Genomic DNA, 24,963 nt, shown 5'->3' with positions numbered 1-24,963 from the left:
ACTGGCTTCTACAACAAAAATTCACAATCAATGGGCTGCCCTATTTTTCTACCTGTGAGCTTGTCGTATTGGCTAACTCTTATTACTGGCTACAAGGTTGCTGTGGCCAAACCGCTCAAGTGCATTGACCGGCACTCGCGATTCGCCGCCTCTGGTTATGGGACCTTTCTTCCCTGACTTCAGCTGCTTTTTGGAAAGTTCCCTGACATACCCCTTACTTTTGCTGTCGTATAACAAAAAAAAAAAAGGAAGAAGAAAGACATAGAAATTTGGTTTCCCAGATCGGGGAATACCCTGTCGTATAAGCACATTTTCCTGCGAAATAGACGCATAAATAATGGAGGTGGCTTTAAGCGCGGCCACAGTTTCTCGAAAGCTTTTTTAGTTGCTATTGAGAGGAGCTTTGCAGCTTGCATAGAAACATCAAAAACAGTGAAAGAACGCTGACTAGGCGGTCCATAGAAGCCTCTTCAAGAAACAGAGGTCCTTTCACACATTCAGCGCCACCGTGAATATGGCGATGTCGTACGGAATCCCATATTTAAAAAAAAAGAAAAAAGAAAACGCTATGCACGGTTCCCATGTATACGCAGGTGGCCGCCATCAACAGTGGCATCAATGTCGCCAACATATATTCTCCCGCGTAAGGCTGTGATGACAAACTGTAGCATTTACATACTGATGACATGCTTGAGTATTGTGCTTTACATGGAACGATATGGCCGCTATTGTGACTACGGCGTTGTCGTGAAAACGTACGATTGACACGAGTTGAAAGGTGCTGACTAGCGCACGATGTTGTTTGTGAACGGAAGGGTAACGGAATCTTGAGGTTACAAAGAAGGAGCTTCTTACGGGACCATGCACCTGCTGCCCTACAATCCGTTCGTGACTTGTACCGTCTCTTGTACAGTTCGGCTTCCGAGAACAGAAACCCTGTGCTTCTGTTTTATGATCCTTGTATTCAGTGCGATTGACATAAAAAGCTCCGATACGAAAGCTCACACAGTCAACCGCTGGAGAGGAGTCGGTGTGCCTTGCTGTTCCAATGTAAGTTTCCGTTGATCTCGTCTCGGTGTATCAGTTGGTGAATCGCTTGCTGATCCCAGAGTAGTTGTTTCCGACCTTGTTGAAACTGTTGAAAGGAGCATACTCTCTGCTCGAATTTCAGTGCACTCTTAAATAGGGTGGTGTCCGGACAAAAAACGCAGTTGAATTGAAGTTGCGATGAGAATAGTGGGTGCCTGAAATGCATGTAAAAGGAATATTTTTTTCGAAACAGTCGGAATCATCAAAAAAAAAAAAAAAAAAGAAGAAAAATAATTTAGTCGGATTTTACAGCTGGCCGCGCGCTTCCGGCTAAACTTAGGCAACATTGTGCGGACCGATGTCACTGGAGGCGGTTATGAAGGCAGACTGTCGGTCTTCCACAAGATGCGGTCTTCCGATACGCAGCCTGTTGCCGAACAGCCGCTAGAAACATCGCCGCTAATGCTTTCGGTAGCATCGGATTGCAACTAGACTGGCGACGCCGTCAGCTGAGCGATTGAGAATCTACGCCATCTCTTACGTCACCGGAAGGGGAGAAGCAGGGCAGGGCCGTTTAAACCGGAAGCGGACACTTGGTTTCCAATTCGATGTTTTAGGTGTTTTATGAAAAAAACACAAAAGGATCTCGAGAAACTTTCTGGGTGTTTTCTTTTTGGAAGGCATCTCCCAATGCATATCACATTAACTTTAGAATTCCATATCCCTCGCGGTCACCACCTTTCTTCAACCTTGTCCTTCACCGCCTACGAAGTATTAGGGCAATTTCTACTATGTTACGAAATTACCTAAGACCCTCGAAGAAGGTCGAATGAAGAACCTTGGGAGAAGTAGGCGGGCACGTTACGAACTGGTCTACTGCGGCTGGTAGAGTTACTCCATTTTTTTCATGCTGCTAGTCTTACAATCTGTCCTCTCATCCATACAGAACAAAGAATCATGAGGATCTTAGCCCTTGGTCTCGCGCTCGTCATCGTGACTGTTCTTGCAAGTACGTGTCAGGTTGTCATATATGTCTCGTCCGCAAGGATGTTTTGGAATATCTGATAAAAATTTCGCTGCCAGATGCAGATAACGGAGTCGCGTATGTTCTTCCGTCTTCATCAAGAAAGACGTAACAATGGAAACGGAATGGTACTACTTACCTAGTAGCAGGGGGCCGCTGATGATTTTCGAGGTCTTTAACATTCGAACATTTGAAATGCTGAAATCCAACATTCCGTATCAGCGTATTCATATTCATATTCAGCACATTCATACGACGGGAATGTCGTGTGACAAACGCTTCTGCGTCTCAGCTTACAGATGAATGGCGAATTCGGGTGATCGTTTAATGACAACGCGGCTTAGCGTTCGGAAATTGCTAGGTCGGCGCCCGAACTGGATCACGTGACCGTTGCCACCCGAGCATGAGTGCCAGGAACCTAGCGGTTTTAATCACTTGGATCAGTCTTGGCACCGCGGCTGCTTGTCTTGAGGTTTCGTCCTCTGCTAAACTACTTCAACTTCGACGTGCGGGACAATGAGCACTCGCCACTGTTGCAGCGCGGATGGAACGACACCGGATATAATTGGGTGACCCGCTGATCGATAGTTTCGAGACCGGGCGAGCTGGCTAATTACTGACGCTAGAAAAGCGCTCCGCGAACATACGAGATTGCTTCGATTTGGCTTTGCGAACATGAGCGTTCAAGATATGTAAAAACGGAAAACAAAGAAACGTTGCCAAGAAATGACCAACCAAATTCGACACCAGGCGTTCTTTGACGGTCATTCTCCTTTGAGCGAGACGCGTTAGAGGACGATAGAGTTAATGACACCGTCTGGACAGGTGTTGGCCTACCCATGAATAATCCAAGAGCAACTTACCGCGCATTATGGGTGATGCGGCAACGCATAATCAATACTGAAAATGAACTTGAAAGCTGCAGATATAATATGACGCTTGAGGTTGAGGGTCTTTTTCTGGCAGGACTTCCTGCTTCGTACGGTGAGCCATTTGGAGACGACCATTCCGGGTAAGCATTTCCATCAGCATTCTGCGCTGTCTCTCGCTATATCTTCACGTGATCTAGATATCGAAATGACCGCATTTAAACGTGTAAACATTTGTTTCCAGATATTATGCCAGAAGCGGTCCTCTAGGTTACGGCCGTTCGGGTATGTACTTCCTTCGTTCCTCCCGCGGATGGCAAAGATTGCATTTTTTTTTTGCGACGTATTGCCGTCACGTGACTCAGGACTATCGTGTTGAAGAACCGTGGAGGAAAAAGGCAGGAGCGGCCGTTTCCCACAGATGCTCGTGGGGACACCTCTGTGGGTTGCCTGAATCGTAGTTAATTCAGTGGCACCTTTTATACGAGTATTCTTCTATGTTTACCTCCGGACAACACCAGATTCACCCGGAGCTATGCCCGTATTTCTTTCCATCCACAGAGGCCGCCACGTTATTTGTGTATTTGTGTCACGTGTGTGATAACGTGGTGCACAACACTATCCCACAATCCTACGCGCCTTGTGCCTACGCCGGCCCTGCGGACCGCCCCAGGGGACGCTGCCGTGTTCCGCTCCTCGATGTGAAAAATTGGCCATCTAGATGACATGATAATCCCACCACGCGGGGCAGGGTCCAATAGACATTGAAACCAAAGGCCATTCAACCAGAGCCGTATATTAAAAGGGAGTCTGGCCATTAATGGGTCATGCCTATACCTGAAGCTCCACCCACTTTTTCAGCTTTCCGACCACTGAAATCTTGAAATATGGGGCGCTATCAATAAACCTATCCTCACTATTTGTCCCTGTATCCAACATGGGCAGCGCCATTTTGGGTGGCAAGTGGATTGGATGGGATTGAAATGGATACCTCTCGCAATCTGCAAAACTAGTGGAGTTTTGGTGCAAATTTGATGAACGCCACCTAGGGAGCGTAAGGTACGTCGGGAATTGTCGTCTGCTTCCGTCGTTGTACCGCTGCCGGCAGAACCACCTGCTGGGACACATTCTGTTGCCGGTATGATTTTTAAACATATCTACTTGAATAGTTGGAATATAATAGGCAAGAATGTTTATATCTATGAAATCCAGCAATTAAATATAAGATTGTACAGCACACTGCCGTTTTTGTTATGATTTCATTATGAGCGCCGTGTTCACTAGGCCTAACACCGGCGACAAAACGTATTATTTTCAGTTAGATATCGGTGGATGAGCATAAGTTGAAACTCATTTCCGAGAAACGTATATGAGGATGTACATTTGCAGCATAAAATCAGAGTAGTCTGAAAATTTTTTGTCACGAAATCCCCGCTTCACTGTGTTTGTTTTCGTCGCCATTTTGGGTGGCAGTAAGGTGTCATGGCGACCCCCTTGGTAAAAAGCAAACCAATCAGAGGAGCGAAACTGTGATTGACAGGTCGAGCCTCTTTTTGTGACTCCCCCCAATGGCCAGACTCCCTTTCGGCTCTGCATTCAACATCAGTGCAGCGCCAGCTAGCGATGTGTCAACTTTTCAAATAACCCAGTACTCCCTGAGGGACAGACAAGTTCCTCCGTTGGCGGTCCTTAGTGGCCCCATTTGAAGACTGTCCTGTAAGAGGGGCATTAGCTGTCCAGCCACGTACTTTTTTTTTTCAAATTCATCTGTGTCCTTGTTGAGGTGCAACGTGAGACCAATCAGATCAATACATACCGGAACCAGGAGATAAATTTGGACCGTTACGAAAACGTCTCTATCGCCTTAATAATTCCGTAGCTAGTAACACCGCAGACGTAAGCGCGATGGCGTTCCATAGCGTATAAAGTCAGCTCGCTAACGCGACTATCAGTTAGCCATCGTCGCAGCCGAGCAGAGGTGACGGGGTTTCCGAGTCGAGTTAAACAATCGAGACCTGCGCTCCAGCAACTTTATGTTCAATGTAACTCGCGACCCAGACATGGCAGTACGTTGAATCGGGTGTCTTTGTCGAGGGCCAGTCGAGGTCACTCGGCTTAAGTAATGAAAACTGGACTTTGTACAAGATTTGTTCGTTAAAAACTGAAAGGAAGTGTGCAAAAAAATTAAATTTTAATCGTTCAAAATGACGGCCAGGCGGTAGCACAGATTGTGCATACCATTGGAAATAGTGGCTCTGGGCCACACGGCGCTGCTCCAATGTCCGGTGCCGAGCAAGCGAGAGGGTTTCGGGAGCCTCAAAAAGTTGACACGGCTCGCGCGTTGAAAGAGCACGAGTATATTTGTCGCCGCTGTCTCCGAGCCGATGGAGAAAGAGAGAGAGGGCGACGTGGGTTGTTGAGGCTGTAAAATGGAGGCGGTATATGTGGGAATGGGAAAGCACCAACCCCTCAGGGGTTTACATCGAGCGTACGCCGACAGAGCCTCGCACGATATTTTTGCATTCTTCTTTTCTAGGAATTCTAGGATTTTTTTTCCTTTCCATCGGTATTTATGTGACCCACATCAGCAGGATGCCGATATGTATGAATGCTGCTCTCATAACAGCTACATTTTCCGGACAACCTCAACTGAACGTTTCATTCGAGAGCAATAATCGCCTCTTGTGCATGGCTGCATAATTTGAAGGACCAGTGAGACCAATTCAAGATGTGCTCCTCAGGCTTGCTCGCTACATTGTCGATATTTTTCAGTGAATTAATGTATGACATGTTCACTACGCAGTATCGGCACAGGATCTCCAGTCACGAGGCATCCTCGACGTTGCTAAAACAATATGCGGACTCGTCGTTAAACTCGGTGGATAAATCTACGAAAGCCAAAGGCACTGGACGTACGAAGATGAAGAAAACACAACAAGGGGTGGTGGAATTGACAAGAAAAACTGAGACAATAAATATCAACTGGACGGATCGAGTGTTCCGTCACATTATTTTGCCCGCTGCACATACGGGAAGTACGGTTTTCCAGCGGAGCCTAAATCCTGGGTCACGCGGAACTTCAACTTTTAACTCACCGTAATACGCGTCCCGCTCAACGTAATATTGCTAACCTGCTAACGGACAATCGTTAATGAGCATTGAAATCGATGGGGATTCACCATACGCGTAGCGAAACCTGGCGTGTAACGTGTCGACCTCGCAAAGAGCATTGGATGCAATGCCTCCTAACAGGTTGACACGCTACACGCTTGGTGACGCTAGCCACGTGTCCAATGTCCGTTGATCTCAATCGTCATTGAAGACTGTCCGTTTGGCAGAGTTATTAAGCGTGGTTCACACTCCTGCATTCTGCTGCGTGCGGATGCGAGGGCGCGCTGGTTACCGTGGCAACAGATATGTGCGCGACCTCCTGCAGCAGAACGCAAGGAGTTCGCCTGAGCTCAACTTTTTCCGACGCACGCAGCAGCCCGCAAGCGGGGAACGAACCGCGAGGCCGCCTTTCGAGCGTGCGCAGTAGGTTTCTCTCTGCGAGACTGTTGTCAACATGGCGGCCACCGGAGTGGAAGGCGTTGAAAATCCCGCTCGGCGCTCATTGGCTTACGGTTTAGTGACGCACGCATTCGGACGCAAGTATCTGAACAGCGGAACGGATTGCTTACAACGCACGCATACTCACGCAGCACAACGCACTAGTGTGAACCATGCTTAGGTATCGATAGGTAACTGGAAGAGCGCCGTTGTAAGGTGGTTTCGGAAGTTCAACCCCCAGGAAAACGTGCCTTTGCTAGTTTATCTGGGAAGGGAAACGATGACAAAATCCCCCCCCTTGTAAATTAAGTCATTAAGTCAACCATGGAACCTCTCGTGATGACATTTTTCTCGTAAAGTACCTGTAGTTTTGTAGAGGGACTTTCTTACACAGCCTCAGTTGCCCTCCGTGTTTCCGAGCCCGTTCACATCGGTGAATTAGCCAGAGGACGTCCTGCTTAGTACCGGAGGACGTCCAAGGTTATCGTACAAGCGTGGTAACCACATGTTACGAGACATTGAAAAAATCGATGCTACAAAAGCGTTGGAGTAGAGTCTGCGGAGAGAGGAGGGGTTGTCCTGCCTGCCCAGCGGACTCGCGCTGGCTCCCACCAAACCCCGGTCGCTCTTGGTGTTTCAATTGCCGAAACTGGTTCTGTGGTTGGCGCCCTTGAGTCTCCTCCTTTGCGGACAAGAGGAATTCCTTCCCCATTATACTTTCATCCACACCTACTCTATACTAGAGACCTGAACAAATAGCAGCCGACTATGGGAGAGCTGGGTCATGGGTTAGTTGCGCCAGTGGCCGCTTCAAACGCCACAGCTGAGATCATGAGCGACGCCAGAGGGGTCGGTGTGTGGATAGCTTTTGCCCACCTGAGGGTTATTTAACTTGCGATAAAAGCTCACCACACGGCACTCCGTATTTAACGTCCCTCGTGGAAGACGGCGTGTTTAAGCAACTTGTACCCTGCCACCCAATTGCTGATGTCCTCGGCCGGTTTCGAACCCGCGACCTTGGGATCAGAAGGCGAACACGCTACCGACTGAGCCATCGAGGTCGGTTTCACGCGATGTGGGTTCACTATGAGTCGCACTAAATGTATGAAAGCCGACGCTCTGGGGCCATTGCTCCTCATAGCTGTATGTGGACCTGTTCATGGGACGGCGCAGCATCTGCTTGGTATACATACAACGTGTGCCTATATGTGTGTGTACTTGTATCTGAAATGCAGTGATCTTCTTTAATACCTTGCACTGCTTCTTTCAGTACCATTTCTCGGATGGTCGAACAAAAACATGACAGATGGGGTCAAACAAATATCAGTAACCGGGATAAGTTGGGTGCTGAGCGGCATGCTACCTCGCGGCATGTGCCTTCCAGTCAGTCCTGTGCAAGTAAAATATTTCTGATGTTAAAATCTATAAGTTTGGGTAAATGTTACAAAAATAAAGCTATATTTTTATGCATTGGCAGTCTGATCTACACAGCTGCACGGCCAGGGAAAGACAAACCTGGTTCACTCAATAACATGCTGGAAGAAGTACAGTCACATAGGAATAGTAGGCTACTTACTTTAGTAAAGATACTCCTGATCCACCCTCTCTGCACTGCTTGCAGTTCTCTTTGATGCATTTATTGGGCAACAACAATAACTTTATTTTAAGATGATGAATGGGCAGTTCCATTGCCAGAGGCCAATGGGGAGATTCATGTTTATGTTGCTGACTTCCGAAACTGAAAGGCGAAGCTTTCGGATTTCGGCTCCATTTAAAGGCATCGGTAACCAAGTTATCTTTGAAACCACCAAGAAACTCACGAGTTAAAGATATGTTCACGCGTTTTATGACTTGACAGGCTTGACAACCACGGAATAGAAACTGAAATCCATGTAGGCTCGAGTGAGAAAGCTAGCTGGAGGCCGGCTTAAAAGAATACATCGGAACAATAAAACGCACAAAATATTACCTCCCTCTAGATTTTATCGTTTCTATCACATTTCACGCGTCTTCATTTGGTACACACAGTGAAAAAACGACAAACATGAACCAAAACCATTGTTCAGATTTTCTCCGCCAAAAGTAGGGGGCAACGCCAGTTCTGGCCGAGCAACACTGGCGTGCCTAATGGCTGCTTCCCATGGAGGAAGGAAAATAAGGAGGGAGTGTGACGTCATTTTGCACGATTCCGGAAGTTTGGGTGAGGAGAAGCAACTGGGGCAAGCAATTCTCCCCTCCCAGCTCTCTAGCATCTCGCCGGGCGCCACAAAACGCCATCCACGCCGGCAGCTGCCGCAGTTTGTTTGTCCCAGTTGTGGCGAAGTCTCACTGCAGATTGGCTGCCTCCAGTCACCTGATCGATATGACGTCCTCACGATGCGTACTATATGTCGTCACTTCCACTACACTTTTGTGATTCGGAAAGAAACGGTCGTGCTCCCTCCTCAGTTTTCCTTCCTCCAAGCTGCTTCCTTAGTCTGACGGCAGTTTTGGATGAGCTCTGGTGACCTGGACTGGTATACATGAATTAACGCGGTAATTTCAAGACTTTCATAACTGCTCACTACAGTACCCATATGCTCTCTATCTATATGCTCACTCTTGCTGCGTCATTCGCAGGACGTCTGTCTGTTTGCTGGCTCATTGAGTGAGAGTGAGCATGGATGAGCATGCTCATGGCTGGGTTCCACCGACATAGGTGGCAATATGTACGATAAGTTTTTGTGCATGGTGCGCCCTCTAGCGTACACGGTCAGCTGTTTTTGATTTGTGCTTTCTCGGTTACAAACACCAGATTATATCTTGGCGAGCCCTGTGCAGACAGTACGTCATACAGGGCGGGATGTATGCAGTACGTTACTAAATATTCGCTCGCGCGCGCGCGTCTGTGTGTGTGTGTGTACGCGCACTGGAATGTATGGGTAATTTGTATGACAGGTACTCGTTGAAGGTCGTACGTTATCCAACATCTACCTTATTTTTTTCTTAAAAAGCCTTCATGCGTCCCTCCAAGAAACCTTCAGTCCAGGTTTGACTTGAACTACGTTTATTTATTTAACACATATTACAATCTTTTTTAAAGAAAAATACCCTGTATGTTAAACGGGCGGTCGCGTTATGGGCTGTCTTTATCTGTCGTAATGTACCTTGTTCGCTGAGGCGACCGACAGCAATGTCCAGCCATGGAAGTACCAAGCTTCAAGAGAGGGCTTGTGTGTGTGCTTCACTTTGTAGAACTGTACGGAAGATTGCCAAACAACAAATGAAAAACGGGAAGGTGGAAGCGATGGAATTCTTACTTAGTAGTTGAATATTCTAATTCTACTTGTTAGAAACTTTGGAAACTCAAGGCGTTTTTGTAAGATCATAGGCTGTCTGTTGTAATAGAAACTTCTTCGATTTTGTGGGCCCGTTGTTTGTAGGATTGTTTGCCTTCTCGCAGTCGCCATTCATATCATCGTCGTTCAGCGTGTAGGTCATGACCCCACCGTAGCCATTACCCACTATCCATTGCACCTGTGAAAAAAAATAGTAACATCAATGTGAGATCAATGACTAGTAGACAGAAGTGTACAAGTGCTTCATGCTTAAAAAGACCACAGGTGTAGTATGCCGCTCAGTATGCAAGTACAGGTTGTGGGCTTGAGATAATACCCGGTTCCGATCACATGATGGACACGAGGGGGCGTATGCGGAAAACCAGATAAAAGGCATCGAGACTGATGCGGAGGGGCCTTTTTTGCTGTGGCGGTTGGGACGGCAAGTGCAGTAAGGTATGGAATAAAGCTTCGTTTGTTGTTCACACTTTTCGTTTGCTGTGTCTTCCTTGGCGACGGAGCGGACGGACTGAGCATGTGGACGGACTGATCTCATTTGTTATGTTTTTGTTAATGATATTGTTAATGTTGCAAAATATTGTGACACTCTATTGTTTGCCGATGTTATATAAATCTTCCGTCCCATATCTTCCACTGGAGACTATAATTCTGTTCAAATGGATATGTATTTGATCAATGGCTGGTGTAATACAAACGACCTGTGTTCAGATACTGTAAAAACTAAGATTGTATATTTCACCAAAAAGCGTTCAATGTTGCTCTACGATTATTCCTTGGAAGGTATGCAGATACAACGTGTTGAAGTTCTGTGTGACCTTGGTGTTATTTTTGACAATGGCTCGAAGTTTCATGATGATGATAATTAGGGGTTTCATGGCGCAACGACAACGAGGCCTTAAAGTTTGAGCAACGCAATTCGCACGTTTACTGCTCCTCCAGCAGGATGTAGGGTCTCATCAACCGTGTGTCACGGAACTTCTCACAAATGCGCTCTATTACCTATTTGTTCTCCAGCCTTGTTCGTGACAAGCTTGAGCTTCCCTCTGTCGTATGGAAGAGCATATCGCATCCCAGTCTGATTATTTGGAAAACGTGCAATGAAATTGTTTATTTACCATAGATTCTCGAACAGAGCGTGGTACTATGAATATTATCATCTGCTATCAAAGCTGGGTACTGTATCCTTAATTAAACGTCGTTATCTTCGGAACGTGACTTCTGTGCACAAGGTTATATAGAAACAGTTGCTGTGAGGTGTCTTTTAAGTTCCATGGACGTTTGTATTCCATCTGGGCGAAGTAGAATCCTGTTCCTGTTTTACTCATCTTCTCGTGACTTATCGGCAGTTGCACGATTGTTCGCGTTCGCATTCGCGTTTGCAGCGTCTGTGCACTCATTTGAAATGCGAACGTCTCAACATATTTGCAGATCCTTCTTCGTTCTTCTCCTGAGTGACATGTATTTAGAGGCAGCACTGACAGTGTAACATAAGCCTATATGTGCCTGTAACCAGGGGTGGGCTTCAATACTATTTTTTATTAAAATCTAACACATAATGCTCCACAAAAAAAAAACGCATATTTTAATACTGAACACTTTTGGATCGCGCACTCGTGGCATAAAGTGCACGATCAAATTGTAAACAAATGCTCAACGTGCTGGTACAGAGCTTCGGCTAATTTCACTTTGTATATGTACTTGGTGGCTTGCACTTCGGCCTCCACAGGTGGCGCCGTTACGGTGGAACATTGACGTCTCGCCGAGACGCACTCTTAGCGCCGACCTCACGTCGTGTCAGATACCTGCGTCAGGCTGACGAGCTCCAAGTAGAGCGAAACACCTGTCCTTGGCTGGGAGTGCACGATCAGATTGTAAACATATGGTATACGTGCAGCTACAGAGCTTCGGCTATTTTCACTGTGTATATGTACTTGCTGGCTTGCACCGCGGCCTCCACAGGTGGCGCCGTCACCGTGGAACATTGACGTCTGCCGAGACGCACCGTTAGCGCCGACCCAAGACCGTGTCACTTCCCTGTGCCAGGCTGGCTAGCTCCAAGTAGAGCGAAGCACCTGACCTTGGCTGGGAGTGCACGATCAAATTGTAAACATATGCTCAACCTGCAGCTACAGAGCCTCGGCTATTTTCACTGTGTATATGTACTTGGTGGCTTGCACTTCGGCCTCCACAGGTGGCGCCGTCACGGTGGAACATTGACGTCTCGCCAAGACTCACTGTTAGCGCCGACCCAAGATCGTGTCACTTCCCTGCGCAAGGCTGAAGAGTTACAAGTAGAGCGATACAGCTGTCCTTGGCTGGGAGCTTTACCCACTGACTCGTTGTGGACCGTTTCCTTTACTACTACTAAAACGAGGGGTTTTGTTCAATGTGCTTTAGTTTCGTCTGGCATGTCTCTTCCGGTATTTTGTTTGGCTTCGTTTGCGGACATGATAGCCTTTCCCAGCTTGCATTGAATAGCTGTTCGCTTCCACATTTTTTGCCCCCAGTAATTCAATGCCATGTGTTGAAGAGAGGCTCGCTTTCTATCACTATGCCTTTCACTGGTTACCCTTTATCGTAACTTACAGCGTTCTGCAGGTTTTATCTTCGTTCAGTTTATTGACAATAGCCTTAAGGCTTGCCGAAGCGAAGGGAAGCGGTTCCTCCAGCACCTGAGCGTGACTACCTTCGTCGAGCATGGAAGGCTGCGTTGATCTGATTGGGTTTATTCATTGGGTTTCTTCTGCATCAGCAGCGATGAGCTCCTTTCCCGAGACGTACGCTATTGTATACGAGTACCTCGTCAAACGCATGCTCACGCATTTCAGATGAGCCGTAAAGTCATCCAAGCACCAAGTTACTTAACTTGGTGCTCAGAAGTGCGACGAGAGGCCTGTGGTCTGTTTCCAGTCGAAACATTGCACTAGAAGGTGCTCCTAGAAGGTACCTAGAAGGTACTCCTGGAACTTATCGCAAACCCAGGTGGCTACGAAACCTTCCTTTTTCAATTTGAGCGCACCGCCTCTCCGTTCCAGTGAGGGTTCTTGATGCGTAGGCGATGCCCAGTGGTGAGCCGCCGTCCCTCTTTTGTAGGAGAACCGCCCCTAGGCTGTGCAAGGATTCATTTGCAGGGACCACAGCCTCCCGTGTGACGTAGTCAATTCCCAAAACAGGGGACGATGGCAGAATGCCTTTTCCATCTAGCGAAGATCTCCTTTTGAGGCTCGCCCCACACGAACCCTTGGTTGATGCTTAACATGGAGGAAAGCGGTGGTATGAGGTCGGTCATGCGTGGTACCATGCGATCAGTCTAGGTAGCCTAGCCAAGGAGTCTCAGTTCTCCTCTTGACGTTGGCGATTAGATGTTCCTAATAGCGTCGAGTGCTCTTTTACTAGCGCGTATTCCTTCTTGCGAAACGGTGTTGGCCAGGAAGCCAAAAGTTTCAACGCCAAACGTCAGTTTTTTTTTCGTTCAGTGCCATTCCAGTGTCACTTAAACGGTCCAATAAAATAACGGTACTGTGATGTCACACATAAGGTTCGTCTGCGCCGTGTGGCCACATGTTGCACGTGCCGTAGGGTAGGACTGCAGGTAATTTAGACCACCTGGGGTTCTTTTGACGTGCGCCGGAAATCTCTGATACACGGTGCTGGAAGCAATGTTTACCTGCCCCACATTGGTGAGGGGTACCTCCCCCACTCTCGGGCGGGACCGAACACGCGATCTTTAGCTCAGCAAACCAGCACGTTTCCAACTGAGCTACCGAGGACGCCAGAACTGCATGAAATTTTGCGTCGTGAACATGACGGTCCGGGCCAAAAACGAGCACATCGTTCATGCACAATGTAAAACCCCGAGACTAGGGAACACGAAAGGACAGACACAAACACGAAGTCCCAAACACAGCTGAAACTACAAAGCTACACAAAGCTGAGACTTCGTGTTTGTGTCTGTCCTTTCGTGTTCCCTAGTCTCGGGGTTTTACATTATGCATCATCTTCACCAGCTCGCTTGCTTCCTAGCCATTTTTTCGTTGTCACATCGTTCATGGTGGCAAACCACTCCTTCAATCCCCTTCGAAACGCCAATCATGCGTCTCTGAAAATGTTCGGGTGCCGACGAAATTTCGAAAGGCAGTCGGTCGAAGGAAAACCGCCCAAAAGGGGTTATTAAAGTGGTGAATCGGCGTCACTCTTTGAGAACACGTTTGCTCCCGGTAACATTCCCAAAGTGTGTTCCCGCGAAGGGATACGGTACCAATCTCTCGAGACAAAACAGTTGACCTAAAGCATTTGATAGGTTTCTTTCATTATCTGCTCCTGTACAAACTAAGCAAACTTAGCATTGATACAGGAATCTCAGTATGGATTGAACAGTTTCTTTCCGGCCGAGTCCAATTTGTTTCTATCAATGATCATGATTCATCTTGCCTTCCGGTTACCTCTGGCGTGCCGCAGGGTTTTGTGCTTGGTCCTTTGTTATTCCTAATCTATATTATCGATCTACCGGCTTTGTCAAATCGTCCCTCAGACTGTACGCCGACGACTGCGTTGTGTATCGCGAAATCAACACAACCGATGACATTGAACAGCTTCAGGCCGACTTAACAGCGATCTCACTATTGTGTCAGAAATGGTCAACGGAATTAAACGTCGCAAAATGTAAACACACGGGAATAACCCGTAAACTGTCGCCAGCAGAGCCCTACTGCATTGATAACGTGCCACTTGAGCAGGTATCGTCTTATAAGTATTTAGGTGTAATCCTGTCTACAAACCTCTCATGGAAACCAGGGAAGGGTAACGGTAATGGTAACGAAAACAGAAACGGTATATTACCGAAATAGGAGATGGTAACGCTAACAGAAACGGAAACGCATACCACGGTCCTCCATTACCGGAAACAGCAACGGAAGCGACATTATCGTCCGGTATTGAATTCGGGTAATGGCTATTCCTGTTGTGCGATGGAAGTTGAGTGACTTTCCATTCTCGATTTTGTATTTTGATGACTCCATTCCCTGTAATGCTCTACACAGTATACGAGAGGATGGAAAGAAGGCACAATAATGGATCTCGTGGGTGCATCCCTCGTTTACCTCGTCCCAGTCGTCGGAACTCCATGACATCAACACATGACTATACTCCACCATAGCACGAGGATGAGAACCTACGGCTTTTAGTTACTTATTTCGTACTTATTTTCATTTCACTGTGACAATGGCAGTATTATTTACTACTCGGTGCGTCCGCTGATGAATGTGACATTGGATAAAGGTTACACTCATCTTGAGTTGCTGGACTCCGAGTGACCAAAGACATGTTCCTACATTATTCATTTTAAGGCTTCCAAGTTGTGCGCATTCCATCGACGCAAACTTACTTGTGTAGTGTGTACGCGTGACACTGAAGCAGCACTTGAGCAAAACAGGGTGCTAATAGAGCCGGACGGGCTGTCCTCCCGCAGCTCTGTAACAACCATTCAATTACCGGAAAGTGTAACGGAAACAGAACGGAAACGAAATTGATAGGCCGGTATCAGAAACGGATAACGGAAACGAAAATATAGCAGTAACGAAAATGGTAACGGTAACGAAAATACGTCCGTTATCCTTCCCTGATGGAAACGACACGCTCGGATACCTTAAACGTAACTTCTTTCGTGTCCCTAGTAACCTTAAACTAAACTTGTACAAGTCGCTGATTAGACCCTATTAGGCCGCAGTAATCGTAACCTGATAAACGCATTAGAGCAAGTGCAGAACCGTGCCGCGCGATTCATTCTCTGAAACTACCATCGAACTTCCCGCGTGACACTAATGAAAAATAATTTATCATTACAGCCCCGACGCGACTTTTCTAGCGTTTCTCTGTTTCATAAAATGTATTACTACAATACGTCGCTAAAAAAACGAACTTCTTTCTTCTGCACGTCATATATCCTTGCGAGTAGATCGTTCTCACAAAGTGTTTGTTCCACAGCTGCAACTAACACACTTGCTGATTCATTTATTCCGCGCACAGCACGTAGGTGGAACCACCTTCCTTCATCTGTTTGCAACATCAGCTCTATCACACATTTCAACAATGCACTTGTGTGAGTATTGTATTTGATTATACCTGATTTGATACATGTGCTTTTTTCTTATTTTTTCTTATTTTCTTTTTTTCTTATTTGTCCACGAAACCTGCATTTCAATCAACTGCATTTGTTGTTTTTGTTTTTCTGTATAATATATGCGTATGCCTATTTTCAGTGTAGTACCCACTCCCCTCTGTAATGAAGAACAAAGAACAACAAAGATTTCGCCAGCCAAAGACTCAGTTGGTAAACTGGGTCTTCTCGATTCGTCCCAAGGTGGAGAAGGGCTCCCATCAGTGAGCTTCACGAAGGGCAGTGGTGTGCCTCCCATTTCTTAAACTCTGGCACGAACCACGTTACGAGTGGCTTCTCCAATCTTGCCTTCCGTTTTTCTTAGTGCGTGTCGCGATATGCTGCTAACGAAACATCAGCGAAGATCTACCAATTATGCCATACCAATATCACCACCTTTGAATGGGCCCCACCCGGAATATTCAACGACCTATCCGCAGGAAAAAACAAATCACGAATTTAAGAAAATCCTGGTGAATCTCATGTGACTCACCCTACACGATCCTATATGCACTAGCGCAACACACGGAAGGAAAGTTCGTTGCTCCTCCCAATTTGCTGAGCAGCGCATTCGCGTCATCATACAACGTAAAGGCCTAAACGCATGGAGCGTTTTCAGGACGCGCGCGCGCCCTCGGCGTGCGTGTGACCTCGTAAAAACCAGCTTTTAAACGCGTGCGGAGGGCATACGGCGGGATCTGTCGACTACAAATATTCGCGCGCGTCCGGGCGCGTTTTCCGAGAAACAGACCGCCATGCAAGGCCATGGCGTGCGCGCGTCGTTTTGTCGCTGAGAGAACGTCCAATACGTTTCGCCCTTAAAACGCGGCGTGCAACTAAGAAATGAAGGGAGAAAAAAAAAAGAAGAATGCGTTCGCTTTCTTCTGCATACTCGGCGTTTAGCTTGAGAGTTCTGACTCCGAAGATTGTGTCGCGCCCGAAGCTTGATCACGACCAAACCTGGACCAGGAGTTGGCGAATACCATCAGGAAATCGTGCAGAGAGGAAACTTACGCCAGACAATTTCACGACATTCCAGTACTCGCGGCTGCGCGTTAAGGGTTAATCATTTCTGCGCAAGACAGTAGAGAAAGTTTGTTCGCACGCCACTCAGAAACGGCGTAAAATATTGTCAAAACAGAATTACTAGCGTGTTCTCGTACTTGCCCCTGTCAATGACACATTTTGTAGAATTCCAGGACTATCCGTTGATTTGTATTGAGCCCGAATTCGCAAATATTTTAGTGTGCGACGCTCTTATAGAGATGGCAGCACATGTTCCAGACGCACCAAACTTTAAATTATTAAAAATCAACGGCTCAACCATGTCCTCTAAAAAATACGTCATTGACTAGAGACAAAGTAAGAGAACACGTCAGAACCAATCTTAAGATGGCAGTTTAGAGCGCTCACGTGTATTGTGCGAACGAAAATCTCCCATAGATTCCTGAGGAAGTGACTCACCCTTAAAGTGATCTTATGGGACAGACGTCAGCAGCTAGTACCGCGTATCAGTCTACGTGCAGAAATTTCTCAAAGTCAGTACATGAAACTTGAATCGACTCATCACGCAAATGCAGCTTGGAAAGCGGATTTCGGTTATATCGCGCAGACACATCGAAAATGCTGATTAAACAGCGAGACGAACAACGAGATTTGGCCGAGGTAGACCACACTTAGGGAGGACACAAACATGTAAGCCTCAAGGCCGATAAATCAACGAATTCTCTTTTCCCTGAGTTGTTGCATTCGTTTATGCTGATTAAGTTGTGCAGTTGTCAAAGAACAGATGCAAGTCCAAAATCCACTTTATTCCACTTCCACTTAGAGAACACATTGCTCTTGTTAAGTGTCACGATCGTCCCCATAACATGTGTGCTGCCTTCCTATTTCTCGTTTTAACAATTCGATGCAAGCATGATATTTTCTTGAACCATCCTCAATTCTTCACAGTTATAACAATGGATTACATACATGGGCTGCATATTTTGTGCTCGCGTCAACATTTTGCCTCTGCACTACATCATTTTGCACACACAACAAAGATTTCGATGCCAGCTGAGCATGTCCCTTCCTTCTTGCCAACTGAGTCTCCTCGATTCGTGCCAAGCTGGAGAAGGGCTCCCATCAGTGAGCTTCACAACGGGCAGCGGTCTCCCTCCGCTTTCTTAAACTCTGACACGAACCACCCTACGAGTATCCTCTCCGATCTTGCCTTCCGTGTTTTTTCGAACAGCAGGGAACTCTGGTCGATGTAATAGACCAACCTGGCGGAACACAGAGAGGAGAATCTCATTATACTTGACGGCCTAAGGTTTCATTTATCGGGTGAGGGTATAACCTTCAAAAACGAACAATTGTAATGTGTGACACCAGCCATTCGTGTCTTTCCAGACTTCAAGAAGCAATGAGGTGACATTTGACGTAGCTGAAACCCTTGCATCATTCGCCGACGTTACCTCATTCTGCGATGTGCTCCTTCCAAGCGTGGATGATTTTTCAAAAGGTGCGGGTACCTCTCTTAATGTTTATTTATTCGAATTAGGATTTACTAGAATGAGGCAAGATCATTCTACTCACTCTCAGTGCCTGTAAGAACAAAAATTAAGGAAGAATCGGAAAGTCACTTAGTATACGACTGATGCCTGGCTTTACTTTTGGCAGGTGATCTAGCTGAAATAGCAGCTTCGCTCGGTTTCCTCATGCTTCGACACACTTCTCGTCATGATCCCGCACTAGTTCACCGAATGCGCATCGATGTGATTTTTACAGCACAGTGGCGTTACCGCTTGAGGTAAGTTCACTGTCTCCAGCTGCAGTCGCTGCTGTGCTCTTGAAGATTGAGAGCACATTCTTGTCCATTGCCCACAATACCACCCTTCCCGGCCTACTCTCCGGGTCCCCGAACGAGCTAGACGCTCTCAACCCTGTCTCTCTCTCTAAAAAAGAAAAAAAAAAACTTTGTCCCTGGCCACATCCAGCCCACCAACGCTTCGCCTTCAAATCTCTTTGTGGACAGCACAGGAATTCAATCTTTATTGTGAAGGGGCTCATTATTTCATTCCCCGCATCGCTGCCAGCAATGGGGTGGAGTATCGCCCCTGGCGATGAAGCTTCCCAGTCATCATCTTGTAAGTTGTTGTTGAAGGTGAAACGTGGTAGTGGTGGTGGTGGCGATAGGGCTCGCCGTGGTCGGCCTCACAAGAGGCGGGCAACGTCACGAATTGCGCCCAGGGGGAATGAGCATCCTGCGCTGACCCATGAAGACCCAGCAAAAACCACAGACAGCACAGCTGGCACCGGTATTCGAACCCGGATACCTCCCAGATGAAATGTGAGTGACCGTAACAACGCCTGATGAACGTATCGAAGTGTTGTGGAAGAACTCGTGAAATAGTCAAAAGGCCGAAGAAACTCAGTTGGGCGAAAAAATGAACGTGTTTCTCAACTCGGTACTTGATAAGTCCTACTGTAGGCTGGCGTAATGCTGATAGAGAAGGAAAAGGCCATATATCTTAGTGCTCTCCTTACGCGTGTTCACTGCGGACTTTCGCCTAATCAAAGCGCCGAGCCGAAACGTTTCTTCATTTGTTTTTTTCAGTTTGTTTCGGGTTCAGCTCCGGAGTTCACATATATCGGTTCAATAAACCGAATTAAGAGGCTGCAAACGAGTTGGGAACCGGTTCGAGGTTGTAATCTGCTACGAAATTTTAGATGGAAAATAAAAATGATACCAGATCTCTTAGTTACGGTTTTACGCATTTATTTCTGTTTGTCGACCAACAGGGACCCACTTTCGTCGTTTCCCTGAGCAGCGTGTCGCCAATCAAGGCAGACAGACCGCTCGAATCCCCACTTTACCCTGCCCCCCCCCTCCCACACACACACGCCAGCCCGAACTGAACCGGTATCCAGAACCGCTAACCGAAATTTTTATATCGGCCCCGTTCCGGTTGAGCTCCAAGATGGCGCTAGTAATTACGGTTCAGTTCCAGCTAAGAATTACGGTTAATTCCGGTATTCGGTTTCATTTCCGGTTCGGTTCGACGCTCTGCTCCTCATTCCCATGGAATAGCGCTCATCCAATTATAATTTAGAATCCTTCTGTAGAGTTTGCAGATAGAAGTGTATATTTACTTACTGTTGCTCTCCTCCAATTTCTTCCTGTATGTCAGAGTCGCGACCCATCAGAATGAATGGTTGATTCTTTATGAGCCTTTTGATCTGGTGACACCTGTCACGTAACTTTAGTCGACGGACGTCTCCCTTTCCGACAGCGTCATTACCTGCGAATGTGACAAAAATGTTTACAGTTCACGCATGGTGCTCTATATGCTATTGTGCTACTGGCCCCATCTCCGTAATCTAAAGTAGCTTCCTCGTTTTTGAAATAAAATAAATAAACATAGAAAATGTTAGACTTACTGCGCGATTGCTAAAAGATTGTGCGTGACACGTACGTAAGAGCAATATGAAATAAATATATGTTCATTTATTGATTAACAAGGAATAGCAATCCTCTTATTACAGACCTGGCTTTTAATCTCTTCAGATAGAACGGGAAAGTGACAGAGAAGTAGACTACCTCCATGTCTACACTAATTCTCTATTAAACAATTCTGCACTTGGCTCTTCACTCGAGGTAGGAAGTAGTTCACTTTTTATTCCTGTACGTCGAGGTAGTGCCGGTCCTTATATGAGCGTTCCCAGAGCCTAGTTTCGCGGCTGTTATGGCTGACGACAAGTCTTTCGTGCAGCTCGTGGATTTTATTTTACAGTCTAGCATATGTACGACTGCGAAGAACACGGTGTTTTAAAAACTGCATAGAGTTATGGTGTAATGCTATAGAGGATAACAGGCTGTGGGGTTTGGCGCGAAGGAAAGCGTTTCCTTCTTCTCTTTTTTCTTTTTTTGCTGCAGCTATGTCGCAACGTAGTTAACCGATGTCAAAGTGAAGAAATCGCGAGCCCACACGAGGGACGCGAGCCCGCGAGATGCCATGCGACTATTGAAGCCTTTCTTTTTCTTGTTTTACTTACAGCGCCAGGAGCGGGTCCTGTAGCGTTAACAATAGACGATTTCAGAAATTGCATGGATGGCCCACCAGAGAGCGCCGTGTTGCGAAAGCCCCGCTGCACCTTGGGATTTAGTTTTCATGAGTCAGAGAAAAGAAAAAGAGCGCAAACGGTTTCGGTTTTCTCTCTCCTTCACCTCCCGCACCTTTGGACAACTGGCAGACGAGCACGAATGTAAACCATTTCCCACGATGCATTGCGCGATGCGCGTGACTTGGGCGACGGAGGGCCCCCGTGCGGAGCACAAGGGCAATATCTGAAATCGCCTATTATATGTCTAACGAGCTAGCCAGAGGTGGGAAAATCATAACCACCGGCACGGGACACATTGCTCGTGACGTACGATGCGCTCCTCATGTACCACGTTCCCAATTACGTGCCGCTCTCGACGAGTACCCCCCCCCTCCACACAAACGGTACGTTTCCGCGTGTCAAGTTCACAATCAACCTCAACGCTGACTGTCGTGCTGTGGCCTGTGGCAGACACCTCGAGCGAATGATGCATACGATTTCATTTTCATTGTTTGTCGTGTATTTCGAGAGTCATTGATTTTAATGGTCGGAAGCACTCACATAAAATCTGCGGGGATGACAGACCTAGATTTACTTACTTTTAATTCACCTTTCCCTTACGTCCACATATTTTTTTTGTGTGTGTGTCTCCTGTTCTTTCATGGCATTTTATCCCATAAAACATGATATTCAATCAATGACAGTATTCTATTCAAGAACTAAGAATCGCAGCCATTGAAATGAAGCTGAACCATTGTGCGCCCACGAGGAGTAAAATGCAAAGCGTTCGACTTGTTGGGCACAAATGAAAACGATTGCGTGTTGCAGTCCAACGCAGGCAACTCAAGATCGAACTCTACTGCTCACACGCGGTGCACCTGTGTAGTGCTATGTTGTGCTTTTTTTTTTTTTTTCAAGTAACTCCGTAACTGCGAGTTACATTTCAGGCTGAAGAACTTCGTTGTGAATGTAGCTACATTTATCACACGGTAACTTAACTCGTAACGAGTTCTTTTCGGCGGGTAACTTCTCGATCTATGGATTTACTGCAACGCGTAGACAAAGGGCCACTAGCGTGGAAAGTCCGAGAACGACCTTTTGTTCATGTTGGCAGGCCCACGGCGCGACAGAGCATGACGTCGCTCTCCCACAGTCTGGCTTGCAAGGTGTAATATAAGGTATGCATTCCAATACCCGCAACAGTCGTGATAGCCTCACTCAGCACACGCATCCGGTGCTATGCTTTACCACGTAATCCTAGCGGCTAGCCAGTTGTATAATGAGACAGGGGGGGGGGGGGGGGGAGTCATCAACTTCTCCGCGCCCACAATTGCTCAGGAGCCATATATCCTTCGAGGTGAGTTTCCGGCGCAGAGACCAGGAATTTCTGAGGACTGAGCCCACGAACGATATCGTATTCATAAATGAATTGGCATATAATGGTACTGTGGTATATAATGAATTGTGATATAATTAGTTGAGTTCTGCAATTTTTGCCTGGAATTGTTGGCTTCCATGTTGGGCAGGACAGAAACGCGTAACGACTGACGATGAAGCCACCGCATATGAGGCGCCAGACTGTCTGTCCAGACTGCCTGGAAAGCGACTCCAGAGTCTCGCTTTAAAGCAAGACTTCGCAAGGATTCGAAAGAAAAAAGATGATCAGCATACCGAGCACGAACCGCTCCCATGATACCGAATACAACATTCGCATTCATTTTGTGCTGGTAACAAATTCGTAAATGATGACAATAGCAAACCGAAACCAAAATGCGAAGCGCAAAGCGGTTCGCCCGGAGAAAGATACTGTGATGTCACCCAGCATTGTCGTCTGCTACGAAGCCTGCATTCTTCCATGCCGGATGACGCCGGCAGTGTTGCTTTCAGTGCCCTCTTGCTTCACAGAGGCGAAGCGCTCACTTCGTAATAATTCTTCGAATAAACTATGCGCACTTTGGGAACGCGATATTTCGTATGTATGTTCCTGACATTCCAAGAGTTACTGCTATGTGACAATCTTTGTGGTTGTGTTGTGGCGAGGTCCCATTTTAAACAGGGACAACGTATTGCCAGAGGGGCAGCCTGATGAACAAAGCGTACCCAAGCGAGCTGTGGTTTCCACATAGCTTTCATTATGGGGATGACGTTTCAGCTAACAAGTCAAGCAGCTCCATTCGGCAAATCGAGTAAAGATCAGAGCTAGACCACAACTAGGGGAAGTTGGTCCATTGTCCTCCAAAGCGTTCTCGCCGTTTCCAGAATATGCGCGGTTTTACGCCTGATGAGGGTGCCGGGATTCATCGGGATAGGCGTAACACCCGTATCTGCAGTCTTTTCGGGCGTTATGTTATTTTATTCTTCTCCTCACCATTTCGGCATTCTCTCCTCTTTGTGTGTGTGGTAAGAATAATCCTGCCGTTGTTGAAACCGAACGTTTTTTTTTAACATTCGGCATTAGGCGCAGTCTAAACCAGACAAAACGCTTTTTGAATAGAAAGCTGGTATAGGACAGTTGGACAACTGCCGTGAAAACGGAACCAGTCCCACGTAAGTCTGGGACGTGTGGTTACTTAAGGTGTATAACACGTAGTCAAATCAGGCTCACGCAGGCCAGGTAAACAGAGCACAGTTGCGACGACAGATATAAACGCCGAATGGAGCTTCGGTATGGTACTCGGATAAACATTCTGCTGCATCAAAGCGTCGCCCGTCTTTGATGGTAAAAATGAGAAGCGTTACCCTTCATTGACACTCAGGACTAGCAGGGTAATAAAGATTGTTTGGATGCCGTTCCTATTCAGGGAACAGAACCACATTTTCGCTTAAAAAAGCCGCGGTACGGCAACAGAACAATAATCCTTATTACAGTGCCTTACCTTTCTTAAGAACCTGATCGATCCGTAAGTCGATATTGATGAACCCGTCTACCGTCTCCTGCAGTAACATGCCTCCGATCCAAACTGCAATAAAACCTTTGTGCAGTGAAGCAACAAGTACAGTGAATCCTCGTTATTATGACCATTGCCGTGCCCCTAAAATTTTGGTCATAATGCGGAATTGCGGAATGAAATGCGGAAAGATTTTGCAGACAGGAGATGTAGTCCGTAGTAACTACCCAACAGACCATAATTATTCGCATTTAGCGTCATCTCACTGCTTTATCGTTGTTTTCTCGTATAAAGAAGCTGCGCAAACGTGCAATGCGTGCAGACGTGCAATGTGGAGGAGGTACACATCGCTTCCAGCATCGTGCGTCGGAGATTGCGGCGCAAGTCAGAAGAACCCCAGGTGGTCCAAATTATCCGCGGCCCCAGAGCCGTTTATAGGGAGAGCTTGGCCATTAGGAGGAGCCTAACTTGAAGCTCATCACGTGAAGTCACGGATAAGCGACCTACCTCGCCGTCCTCTATTGTTGTCCCGTCGACAACCGGTCGTCGACGCCATAAAGGCTGAGACACATGTACGACGATATGTGCGACCCGTCGTGCGACGCGTCGCAGCGCAAAGCATCCTGGGACGGATTCTGGAGAAACAGGTCGTCGCAGCAGCGCTCTGCGACAATTCGCAGCGCGACAAAACTACTTGGATATCTCCGCTCCCGTCGGTGGTTTGCCGTGCGGATGTAGTGACGTCATGAACCAAGGAGCCAATGATGCTTCCTCTCCGGTAGATGCGATGGGTCCGGGAAATAATGGCGGACAGTTTGTGTTCTGAATGCGAGCATTGGCTGATGTCATCGTGCTGGGCCTTGAAAGACACGTGAAATAACGAATGAATCGTTCTCGTTTACTGTGTTTTACGAGCGAGCACATTTGGTTATGTTAAATAAAGTGAAACGAGTGTATCTCTCGCCGCGCTGTTCTAGCAACACGGCGGTCCAGAGCGACATGTCGTAAGGATATCGCCGCCCAT

The 24,963-nt window shown here is 47.0% G+C and overlaps 1 protein-coding gene and 1 long non-coding RNA gene across 2 annotated transcripts in view; one reads left to right on the top strand and one right to left on the bottom strand.

The window, feature by feature from the left end:
* Window positions 1-1,005: 1,005 nt before the first annotated feature.
* On the top strand, window positions 1,006-5,913 carry LOC135377071 (uncharacterized). Its single transcript, XR_010418003.1, has 5 exons — window positions 1,006-1,050; window positions 1,976-2,038; window positions 3,020-3,065; window positions 3,167-3,207; window positions 5,726-5,913. It is a non-coding gene; the product is annotated as an uncharacterized LOC135377071 (long non-coding RNA).
* Window positions 5,914-17,753: 11,840 nt separating this feature from the next.
* Window positions 17,754-24,963, bottom strand: part of LOC135395258 (complement C3-like) — a 126,747-nt gene continuing 119,537 nt past the window's right edge. The window contains exons 35-37 of the mRNA XM_064626501.1: window positions 23,928-24,011; window positions 20,105-20,249; window positions 17,754-18,230 (exon numbers count right to left, since the gene is read on the bottom strand). Of these exons, the coding sequence (XP_064482571.1) occupies window positions 18,101-18,230; window positions 20,105-20,249; window positions 23,928-24,011 (359 nt within the window). The 3' untranslated portion in view covers window positions 17,754-18,100. The remainder of the gene's footprint in view (window positions 18,231-20,104; window positions 20,250-23,927; window positions 24,012-24,963) is intronic.

The sequence above is a fragment of the Ornithodoros turicata genome, chromosome 1, assembly GCF_037126465.1.
Source record: "Ornithodoros turicata isolate Travis chromosome 1, ASM3712646v1, whole genome shotgun sequence".
Taxonomy (NCBI): Eukaryota; Metazoa; Arthropoda; class Arachnida; order Ixodida; family Argasidae; genus Ornithodoros; species Ornithodoros turicata.
This window is presented reverse-complemented; position numbering and strand designations above follow the sequence as displayed.